Below are 12,421 nucleotides of genomic sequence, written 5' to 3' on the forward strand. Positions count from 1 at the left end.
AATTCCACTTCCCCTCCCGTTGCCGAAGAATGCTTCCCAGCAAAAAATAGAGCACCATGGATGTAAGAATAAAGGGGGAGTTGGGGGGGAGGAAGAGGAGGAGATGGAGGAGGAGAGACAGAAGGGAGGGCCATGGGGGGGAAACACTCTCTTGTGATGCCCCTGCTTTTCTTCTCGTGCCCCCTGAGTGGACTAACAGTTTGGCGTTGGGACGACGCTGAGCTCAGACGCCATCCTCAAGAGCCAGGTCCTTTTGATGTTCACAAGAAGAAGAAGGTAGTCCCACCATCGCACTGTGAGCCTGTGGTCGTCTGCTCATCTCAACATCATCACCTGCCATTTGTCCACTGACTTTAAGGAAGAATTGTCCCATCAGATAAGGACCCCCTACTTGATCAAAAAACAGCCTTCCGGACAACTTTCCTGCAGCAAAAAAGCAGGTAAGCCAGCAAGTTATCGCAAAACTACAACTCTCATTACTCAGGTGAATGATTAAAAGGATGCAGACATTTAGATAAATATTTTGAGCATCCTGGTACAAAACTGCAGCATTGGACTCTTAGTGATGAAGTCTCTGAGAAGGAGATGATATCTTGAAGAGCTGGGACGATGGAATGGGAAGCCTGGCGTGTGTTGGAGTCCCTGTCTTCCCCGGCAGGTACAGCTGTCACCCTACTCGCTCTCGCTCCTTTCATCTCGCTCTGTCTGTCTGACTCTCCTCTCTGCTCATAACTCTCATAAGAGACAAATACATTCAAACTAAGTGCAGCACTGAAGTCCTTAAAACATAGCGCGACCAGCAATGTACACATACTGTATGAGGAGTTGTTACCTCTGCGGTGTCTCAGGGGCACAAGCTGTTTTATACAGTTGTTCATTAATCTGAATTGACAAAATGTGTAAGCACAAATGTATTAACCAATTCACCAAATGTGAATGCTTGAAAATTGGTAAAAAGAACTAAAAGGAAAATGCACACTAAGGGGGTGAAAGCCACACACTGATAAGTATGATGCAATCTTTTTATTTTAAATTCTGTAAACCATTGGTGGGAGAAGTATTCATATTATTTACTTAAGTAAATGTATTAATATCACAGTGTCAAAGTCTTGTAATAAAGGTAAAGGTAAGATGACCTTGTTTATTGCTACATTGGTATATATCATACTATTGGATTATTGTGACCTATGCATTAACATGTAAGGAGCATTTGAATGTGCTGGCTGTGGTGGAGCTGATTCTGCCCATTTTATACTACTGAGTAGTTTAGCACAAGCAAACAATGTATTATTTATATGCTCATATACATGTTTTACCATCTATATCTGTAAAATAAAAAGTAGCCGTAGCTATCAAATTTAATACAAAAGAGAGTATAGTACAAGTGAAAAGTAGCAAGAAATTTAAATATTTGAGTAAAGAAAAAGTACCTCAGAACTGTGCTAGAGGTACAGTATATATGATTATATATGATTCTAGACAAGATTACAAAAAGTCAATAATGTGCTGTCACTTAAATGACTATCCACAACAAATCTCAGACTCAGTAATTTCAAGTTCTTCTACTTAAGTCTGTGTCAGTGTTTTCTTGTTTGAAACTGGAGAAACATCAACACAGAAAAAAACCCCAGCACTGATATTAGTGTGAATCCCAGCTCCCAGCACAGTCATAAAAATACTTTATATTTCGTCGGAATCAAATATAATGAGCTAAACAGCAGGTGATTCATGTAAAGCAATAGATAAAGAATTACAGGCTCACTGATCAAATGATATTGTGTCCATTGCCAAGAATGGATTAACATCACTAACTACATAGTCTTCAAAATAAAATAAAAAAGATAAACCCAAAATAAAAACAATCAACACAAGCCACACATTTAATCTGTCACTCCCCCAAAAAAGCAGACATCCAAGAATTTCAGTCGGGAGTGTGTTAGTCAGAATTTTCCTCCATGAAACACCTTGCAGCTGCCTGGCCTGAGGGCTCCAGTGTAATGCCATATGCAGCTAAACAATAGATCATAACATGGCTGTGGGTCTGTGTACAGTAGTGGGCAGATGAACAGCCAGACAGCCATGTAAGGTAGCAGGCAGCACATCGGCCCACCGGCTTCTGCTGGTGTGACTGATATATGGCAGCCTAGATCCATGCTGGCCTGCAAGTGGTGGCAACAGGTGACTCGCATGAGTGGGAGGTATTCTCCCCATTATCCTGCATCAGAGCCACTTTGTAGGTCACACTATCCCTAACTCAGCCTCCACCACACCAATACTGCTAAACTTAAACATGCTTATCCTTGATCGTAATCCCGGCACACATGGGAGAGATACGCACGCCACCCCTGCTGGCCTGCAGCTAAACAACTGCTGCAATGCATACTGGGATTGACCCTAAACATGTGTTAAAGTTCAAGTTTAAAAGCTATGCTTCCTATATAAAGCATGGCTTTTGCATTTGAACCTTGACACATTATGTGAAATAAATAAGCCTACTGTTTTCTTCATTATTCACTCCATTATGAAACAGCTTCAATCACAGAGTCAGTAACAGTACAATAAATAACAATCACTGAGCTGAATAACTGCCGCCTGGGTATGTTTGGCATCCTGTATGCATGTCTGTTGATGTCAGCTGAGACTGATGCAACCTGTGTATAAATGTGTTAGCGCAGAGCAGTTGTGGGGTTGGATTGACATTTTCCTCGTGCTCCGCTGTGGCTGTTCACTGAAACATTGCTGAGCTGTCACAACATTGCAAAGTGAACTGTTACTGGCAAAGATATTTTGGTTATAGAGCTCCTGGCAGGGGCTTTTTGTTTGGAGGTCATTTAATATGAGCTGTAATTTAGAGTTTGATCTACCTTAGTAACTCAGTCAGGGAGTGTCTTTTTCAGGATAGAATTGGGAACAAAAAAAAAATATATATATATATATATATATATATATATATATATATATATATATATATATATATCAAGAAACAGTAAGTCAGATAACCAACAATCAAGTGACAAATAGAATTTTTTTTTTTTATTACAAAAGTCATAAAAACTTCAAACATAAAGCATTATATCTAATGAGGTAATTTAAAGAATCCAGCTTGAGAAAAGTTTTCAGGTCATTTCATTTTAAAAAGGGCAGCTGAAATATTTCTTTTTAGGTTAAGTAGTTAACTTGTACAAGATTTCAATGAGGGAAGAGAAATAAATTAGTTTGGAAGCTTTAACAGAGAGGTATAGATGAATATCATGAGGTGATTATTCATTTTAAACCATCCAACTTTGTGATACAGAGAACAATGATGACTGTGAAATATACTGTACAATTACTGATAACGCATAAAGCATGTTTCTCTAGAGATGGAACTAAAAGCCATTTAGATTCAGTTTAAGGAATGAGATCCATCAAATAAAATAAACCAGTATTGTATATATTTTCTCAGCAGTTTTTATTGAGTTGAAAAAGTATTTTTAGTTTTTCTTGAAAATTCATCAGAGATGCAGTAAACCTTAATAGGTGGTTTCCTAATTTTGAAAAAAAAACACTGCCAGAACATTAGCAGTGATTAAACTCCTGGCATGAGATTGTGACATTAACAGTGGTTAATAAAAACACACCTCACGAATGTATCTGGTAATACATTTCTCAAAACTACATGTATTGTTATTGTAATACACCCAAAGCAGAGATAATGCAGCCATAAAGTCACAATATACAAAAAAAATCTGATCTGGAACAAATGATCAGGCCATGTAGTTATAAAGATGTCCTACTCCAGAATCTCCTGAGGCCAGCCAGCCACATTTGGCTCTCCACATTTTTTTTTTTAAATGGCCCTCCAGCGTGAGCCTGTGTGGCTAAATTTGTCCTTCTAGAATATATGTCAAATACTGTAGACATTTTCCGAGGAAATAAATGAGTTTTCTTACTGTGTTTTACTTTCTAATGAAAACGATTTATTAGTTTATCAGGTAATGTGGTTTTTAAGCCAGCGTGCTGAGATCATTTGGGAGATTGCTGAAAAATGTACTTCATCCCCAGCACATCCTCTCGGACACACATAAAACCACAATTGTACTTAATGCACAACACCATGTAAACACTGTTACCTCCACTGATGTTAGTCTAAACATGTCCCATTAAAGAGAAGCAGGCCAAGAAAATGTATACCTTGCCATCTAAATGCCTGTGTGTTTATGAGGAAAGCGCAGAGCAAGCAGTGTATCCTGGTCCTCTATGAGGATCCAGAGTCTGTCAAACAGGGCTTAGTGCTGAAAGGTGCAGCTCACTGAAGGAATGTTTAAATCAACCCTGCCCCCTGTTGTTCCTAGCCTGAGGATACACTGCAGGCTGTGGGGAACCAGCTAGTTTTGGGAGAGTTCAGCTTTCATCGACTCAACTAGAAAAGAGACATTTAATCATCAGCAGCTTTTTATTTGGTCTGAAAATCTATTATTTCTATTCCGAGAGTTAAAAACCAAAGACTACAACAAAGGAATGGTGTCCATCTCTGCACTCTTATGTTATGTTATAAATATTGTACTCAATGATTCTGATTCTGAGAGACATACTGTAAATCTAAAACTATTGCTTTATGTGCCACTGTACAGTAATAAAAACCTATCTTAATAATCCTATAAAACTTCCATCCAGGGGTTTCATCCAGCCTGAGATGCTGCCACAGTCCTGACTGATTGTTGAACCAGACTCACTGCCCTCTAAGGCAACATTGAGGCCGGTCCAACAGACCGGAGGATTTACTGTTGTGTTGCAGGGTGGAGAAAACACACAACATTTATTCCTGTTGCTCTGCAGCGAGTCACAGCAGCAGCCTTCACTTCGCATGTGATGCAGTTTAATAGCTGCTCTTTCTCACTTCTCTGGGCTGCCTGGCTACTATCCAGACTAGCTTTAGGGTCAGTGCATGCAGATCTGCCTGGAAATTGAAATACAGCCACGTTTAAGAGTTGATACTGAAGTGGTGAAATGACTGTAGTTCTTGGCTACAGTTCATACAGATTCTACTTTTTCGCTTACATTATCATAATATCTCTCTAGCACTTCGTTTCCATGGAACTCTCACCAACACTCTTCCTCGGTGCAGGACACACACAAACAAACGCGCGGAGAGAGACTCGGATATAACGTCAAAGAGAAATAACTCGTGCGTAATACTCCATTTGCGCAGTTCGCCGTTTTGAAATACCTTATAACCAGATTGTCCATTACTCTGACACAGATTATAAACAAATATGACAGCCATGATGGTCTACAGGCAAACCAGACCGCTCAGCGAAGGGTACAGTGTATCCTGGTAAATTCATGGTTATTGCCAGAGAGCCAACAGAAGCACAGGTATGTCAGACAACCAACAGCAAAAGGTGCTTTTACGGTTTCACTGGAATCGCTTGGCTGTAACCCCTCCGCCCCCCTGCCTCCTTTTAATACCTTGTTCCTTCTGTCCTTCGGCCCAATTTGGAGAATGTTTTCCCCCTGTCCATAATTCCTGATGGTGGATCTGACTATATGTATTATTTTATGTATTTTCCCTGAATGAAAGAGCACCTTACTACACTAATGCTGAGTACTGTTCTTAAGTACAGTGTTGAGGTACTTTAATTTGGGTTTCTATTTTATAGAGACTTTATACTTTGTACTTCTACTCCTCTACATTTGAGACAAGTGTTGTACTTTTTCTCAACTAAATGTATTGACAGCATAACCTTTTAAATATAAAGCATCAGCTTCTAAAATATGATTTTTAGCCATGATATACCGGCATGGCTCGTTCCACCGCTTAGGTCTGGGCGAAAAGATCTCAAAGATTGGATCGATTGTCATGCAATTTTTTTGTAGATGTTCATGGTGCATTGTAATAACTTCCGGGATGCATTGACTTTTCATCTTGCACATTGTTTTATTTGTCTTATAAATAAATAACAGCAAAACCAATGACATTCCCATCAGCCTCAACTGTACTATTCAGTGATAATTAGCAAATGTTAGCACGCTCACACACTAAACGAAAATGTTGAATATAGTAAATATTACACCAGTTTAACATTAGTATGTTACCATTCTAGCATAGGCACAGCACTGCTTTGAGCTAAATGTTTAAGTGCATAATCATGGAGCTCTATAGCATGGCTGTAGGCACTTAGTCTTTTAGTATGAACTTGGCCAGCTACAACATTAAAATGCTACTTACATGTTAATGCAACAGTGAAAATAATCCAATAATATAATACCATGAAACTATGAAAGGGACCATTCTGCAAAGTTAACAGTTTTGCTTTAGATACTTCTATATGTTTTCTTGAGTAAAATTTTGAAGATAGGACTTTTACTTGTAGAAGAATATTTTTACTTAGTAGTATTACCGCTGAAGGATCTGAATATCATTGCACCACACCAGTGACAGATCAGTAAACCCTCAAATATTTTCAAATTCACATTTTACCACTCAAGAAACAGATGACAAATGAAGACATTGTTTTACAAAAGTAGTTTTATTGCCTCCCATCTAGATCCCTTTCACCGTATTCTGTACTTGATACAAAACATTCAGAATCATGTTAGGAAAATGATTTAAAATAATCAGAGACTATCTCAAAGGTTAACTTTGATTTAGTCCAGGGGGAGATGTACTGTATGTCTGCACAGGTGAGGAAAGCCTGTTGTCAGTGTTAGATGATAAGAACATGGCTGTTGTTGTTGCTGTAATGTGTACCTCCTGCTATTGTACTGGCTGGACTCGCACTCCCTTCCTCCTCCAGCTCTTTGCCTGTTTGTGATTTACTTCCAGTTAAGATCATCAGCTTTATCCGAGGAGGGCTTTGCGCCAGTTCCCTGAGTGGGACGAGGACCCGCTTCACTAACTCACAAATCCAACTGCTCTCCAAATGTGACCAATCTGACATTAGCGGGTATTATGTGCATGCTGGAAAACAAGTGTCAGACCACAAACTTTCCTGTACTATGTATTGGCATATCAGCCTTAGGCGTGGATAGAGGTTGATCATTTCCTCTCCCACATGTTCGGATGGGGATGTTTACCGTCTCTCCATGCTTCACAAATAAAGAGCACAACGCTTTGATTTTCCATCTTATTGCCATATATATACTTCATAGAGACGAGGGAGGGGGAGACACAGACTGAGGGTCATTTAGACCATATCTCTCTCTCACACATAACTAGTGTCACTGTCAGCCAGGCAAGTCAAAGCCCTGCACAGTGGACTACACAATGGAAGTAACTTATTATGGGAGCAACTGCTCATGGAACTGCACAATACTTGAAGGGAGATGAGAGGTGGTAAGAGAGAATATTAACTCCTTGTTTGGCTTTTTTCACACTGATTGTAGTGATTAGACTGTATTTCCTACCTGGCACACCATTAAAATAACAGTTTGTCTTAACTCACAGCTTTTGAGGAATGTATACTATGTTTTTATAACCATGCCAAGTAGGGCAGTAACTTCAGATGTGTGACGTGTTGGAAAAACATGTCAAACTGTTACTTTTAGCCTTCCTAACAGTATGTTATAACTCATCTGTCTTTTATCTCTAATTGCATAGTAAAAGCTGGCAGTAGGCAAAGGTACATAGTGCATTTAGATGTCAGAGGTGAACCGTCAATAGAGTTTGATGGGTTTTCTTAACACCTCAATTATGGAGGTCAGTTATGGCACCCATAAAGTTGTCTGGTGAGCTGCCTTATAGGGTCATTCTCGGCTGACACTCTCTAGCCTGTCACCGCCATGTTTGGGTCTTACCCAAACTCTCACTAATGCTGCAGGTGAAAGCGCACACGCGCGCGCACGCACACACACACACACACACACACACACACATATACTGGAGAGGGGGATATATCTGATTGACGCTCTCAGATGGATCCAGATTGCAGCATGTAAGAGGTTTTTATTATCACAGAGGACTGTGGACATCAAAGCTGATGTTCTGTCGTGAGTGAAGTCTGCTGGTCATGATCCAAAAGAAAGATTGCAGCTCATGGCCAGGTCACAGCATTAAAAGGACAAAGTCTCCTAGCTTTGACTTGCCCCTTGGTTGCTTGTTACCCTATCTGTCTGTCATACATAATTTGGAATTGGACATGGGAAATGTAAACACACATAATACAATATTGAGTCATTTTTCTTAAAACAACCTAATTATTTACTTTTACATGACTCCTGAACTTCCTCTCTCTCTCTCTCTCTGCCTCTCTTTCTCTCTCACGCTCATGGGAAATTGGTTGTTCTCATGCCACGGTGTCCAGTCCTCAAGCAATTCACAGGCAGAGAAGCTATTTTTATGCACATGATACCACACACACATGCCCAGGTCATTTCATCTGCAGGAATATAGAGGACCTATAGCTGTCTGTCTGATTGTCTGTGATTCTCTTTTCTCCTTTTTACCCTGCTCTCTGCTTTGTCCATCCTCCCCCTCAGTGACTTCACCTTTTCAACTCTAGTGCACCCTCCTTTCGCACATTCTCTCCTCCCTCTTGAGTCTTTGTGTCTCAGGTGTGTGTTCGGCCTGTGAGCAGTGATGGGGGACTGGAGTCTCCTGGGGAATTTCCTAGAGGAGGTCCAGGAACACTCCACCTCGGTCGGGAAGGTCTGGCTCACCGTCCTCTTCATCTTTCGCATCCTGGTGCTGGGCACAGCAGCCGAGTCCTCCTGGGGCGACGAGCAGAGCGATTTCCTGTGTGACACTCAGCAGCCCGGTTGCACCAACGTGTGTTATGACAGCGCCTTCCCCATCGCCCACATCCGCTACTGGGTGCTGCAGATTGTTTTTGTCTCCACGCCGTCCCTCATCTACATGGGCCACGCCATGCACATTGTGCGCAGGGAGGAGAAGCTGCGAAGGAGGGAGCTGGAGGAGAAGGAGGACAGGGAGGAGAGAGGGGAAGGCGGAGGAGACCTGGAGCGTGAGAAGGAGTACCTCCAGCAGAGGGAGAGCAGGAAAATTATGGCATCTGATGGGACTGGCCGTGTTCGCCTGAGAGGAGCACTGCTGCAGACTTACATCCTGAGCATCATGATCCGCACAGTGATGGAGGTGACATTTATCGTGGTGCAGTACATGATCTACGGGGTGTTCCTCAGGGCGTTGTACCTGTGCAAGGCCTGGCCTTGCCCCAACCCTGTCAACTGCTACATGTCCCGGCCCACAGAGAAGAATGTCTTCATCATCTTCATGCTGGTGGTGGCCGGTGTGTCTCTGCTGCTCTCTGTGTTGGAGCTCTACCACCTTGGCTGGAAGAGCGCCAGGAAGTGTTTACTCAACAAGAAGATGCAGAGGAGCAACCACAGAGCTGTGACGGTGGCCGTGTCTGCAGCCTTGGAGCCCAACAGCCCACCTCTTCCCTCGGCCTCCTGCACCCCACCTCCTGACTTCAGCCAGTGTCTGGCAGCCCCCAGCTCCATGAACCCCATGACCTCTTTGGCCTCTCATCCCTTCAACAACAGGATGGCGCTGCAGCAGAACTCAGTCAACTTGGCCACAGAGCGGCATCACAGTTGCGACAACATGGAGGACGAGGAAGATTTCCTGAGGTTGAGATACGACCAAGCGCACACAGAGCTGCCCAACAGCTGCTCCGCATCGCCTCTGCTACACTCCGGCTACATTAAGGACAAACGCCGCCTGAGCAAGACCAGTGGGACCAGCAGCCGGGCTCGCCAGGATGACCTGGCAGTATAGACTCACAACCAGAAAGAGTGGCAGACAGGGGGGAGAGGAGGGGGGTGAGCCTTCAAAACCAAAGAGAAGGGACAGAAAGATCAGTTTAGGAAGATACAAAGAGGAGTCAAAGTGTGATTACTGCAGAGCGAATGGGTAAGAACATGAGCACAGGCTAATTATGCAGCTCTGGCATTGAAGCCTAACACTTGACTATAGAAGTTGGACTAAATGTTCACTTTAGAAAGAGACACTGAGATCTGTGAGTGGACCATATGAACTTGACATGTGTGAGCTCTGTGAGCGGATAGTGTTTGTGAAGCAATCTATCCCAGAGCTAAAAAAAACTGACAACCAAACTGCAAAAGAAAAAATTATTTTGAATGAGAACAGGGTCACAGGTGTAATACCTGACTATTGCACATTTTATATTTTAGTTGAACAGTTAAAGCCAAAATTTAAGAGAGATAAAGAGACTATTAAGTGAGAATGACGTGATGCTTGGTGTGTGATGACTTAGGGAAACCATTTCATTAGAAAGCAATATCTGACACAAATCTCAACTATTCAATTATTTATAGGTTGTGACTTTAGATACCAGAACCAACTGTTTTCTTTTCCCCGCTGCAAAAAATTAGAGAAGCATTAAGAGAAAACAGGGACTTAATATGCAATAAACTGTGAAGCTTGCTGGTATATAAATTGGATGTTTTTATGCAACATCAGCAATGAATTAAGGTAAAGTGCCTTAACAAGAGGTGTGAAAATATATCTCTTTCCATATAACATGTTTTCTATGTATATTTTTTCAAAAGCCATTGCCAAGACTCTACATTTAGATTAAGCCATCTGTTGATTTGCTAACCTGATTGCACTACAGCAAACATAAAATGTTACTCAAGAAAAATCCCTTTACGATCTAAAAAAAAAAAGTGAATTAGTTACATATTTGACATATATTTACCTTTGTGTGTAGAATGAGAGAATGTAGCCTGTTTTGAAAGGAATTCAAGGGAAAAAAAGGAAGAGGTTCTGCTTGCATGCTGTTATGAGGAGATCCAGCCACTAGGTGGCAACATTGCACTTACGTTTTTCCGTTCTTCCTGGAGCCATTATGTACATATTGAATTTGTCTCAATGCAATGTATGATTTAGTTATAATGTCTTTGAATGTATTTCCTTTCATTTCCGGGTGTTCTTACTATACCTTAATTACCTACTATGCAGAATAATTGAACAGGCTGTGTATGACAGCAGTTTGTAAATAAGCATCCACTGCAAATGGGAGTTCAATCCTACATATTTCCTACAGCAAATAGCATTTAAAACACAGAAATCTTGTCCATCTTTTTTGGTTCTTTCACACATACCTTTATGTAATAAATGGCATCACTAACCTGTCACAAATAAATAAATCATCAACTGTACAATCTGCTCTGTTTTCCTCAAGGTGTGTGATGAATTCAAGTAGTTCTTATGCAACATCAACACTTTGAGATGTTTACTAAATCAGAGAGAATTTACATTTAGACCACCTTGTACCATATCAAAACCTTGTGGCAAATCCGGAAATGCTGTAAACTAAAGGTCAATTTGAAATGAATAAGAGGAATTGAAGAGCATAGATGAAGGGTTTCCTGCATTAGATGAGAATCCTATCACCATTTGCATTTACCAGTCTGTTCTCACCAGAAAGGACCTGCAGGAGACAGACTGGAGAGGCTGTGCAGTATTTACACAAACTCGCCATCTCTGCCAGGAAGCTGAGCGCGGATATCCAACTTGGTCTGTCACAAGCTGAGTCGAAAGCTACCATTTTGTTTGTTTGTTGCAGATCAGATTCACCTCTGAAAAGTTAAAGTCTATCTGTAAAGTGTCCTGAGATAACTCTTGTTATGATTTGATCCTATAAATAAAATTGGATTGAATTGAATGAGCATTTAAATTGGCTACGAGGAACTTTCAGTTTGTGTTGATTCTAGCGGCCCCTTTGGACAAAAGCGGTAGTGTTTTACCACACCTGTTGTCGTAATGATCTTTAGCGTTACTGGAAGGTCATATAGTTGCGATAAATGTTTTTTTTTTCCGCCTTTAATTTGACAGGACAGCCAGGTGAGAAATGGGAGAGAGAGGGGGAAGACATGCAGGAAATTGTCACAGGTCAGATTCGAACCCTGGACTCTGCGTCGAGGCATAAACCTCTCAGTATATGTGCGCCTGCTCTACCCACTGAACTAACCCGGCCATGCGATAAAGGTCTTGCTCAGATAGAAAATAATTTATTTACAATAACAGAATACTTTACCGATGCATCGTTTGGGGAGCCAAAGCATTAGCAAGAGTTTGTTGTAGCAACCAATAATAATATTAACTTTGATTAACATGGGCCTTTCATGAAACGCAAGGCCGCTCTGCCTGCCGTAAATCATTTTAAATCAGGCATTAATAAAACTATATAAAAAAAACGTTCTTTTTACTGTTAGTCTCGTTTGCTGTTACAGGTAATTTATGATCATTTGTGATCATTAGATGGAAAATGAAACGGTTTCAGAAACATTTAAAAGTTCCTTGTAGTTACTTTACTTTAGATGGAATAAGCTTCTCAGTTTTCAGTCTCTCATGCTGTCTTGTTGTGGACAATAATGCAACTGTATGAGATTAATTCAATTGATTGACACCTTAGAGCTTGCAAATTAGAAAACTCTGCATTCAAGACGGAAG

The 12,421-nt window shown here is 41.1% G+C and overlaps 1 protein-coding gene across 2 annotated transcripts; it reads left to right on the forward strand.

Moving 5' to 3' along the window:
• Positions 1 to 202: 202 nt before the first annotated feature.
• On the forward strand, positions 203 to 11,213 carry gja5a (gap junction protein, alpha 5a). 2 transcript variants are annotated; one of them, XM_028592014.1, is made up of 2 exons: positions 203 to 440; positions 8,461 to 11,213. In XM_028592014.1, exon 2 carries the CDS (start codon positions 8,561 to 8,563, stop codon positions 9,719 to 9,721), a length of 1,161 nt encoding a protein of 386 aa, XP_028447815.1. In that variant the 5' UTR covers positions 203 to 440; positions 8,461 to 8,560; the 3' UTR covers positions 9,722 to 11,213. The 2 variants fall into 2 exon arrangements, with proteins under 2 accessions (XP_028447815.1, XP_028447816.1); XM_028592015.1 differs by lacking the exon at positions 203 to 440 and adding an exon at positions 5,112 to 5,358.
• Positions 11,214 to 12,421: the final 1,208 nt, after the last annotated feature.

The sequence above is a fragment of the Perca flavescens genome, chromosome 11 (assembly GCF_004354835.1).
Source record: "Perca flavescens isolate YP-PL-M2 chromosome 11, PFLA_1.0, whole genome shotgun sequence".
Classification (NCBI taxonomy): Eukaryota; Metazoa; Chordata; class Actinopteri; order Perciformes; family Percidae; genus Perca; species Perca flavescens.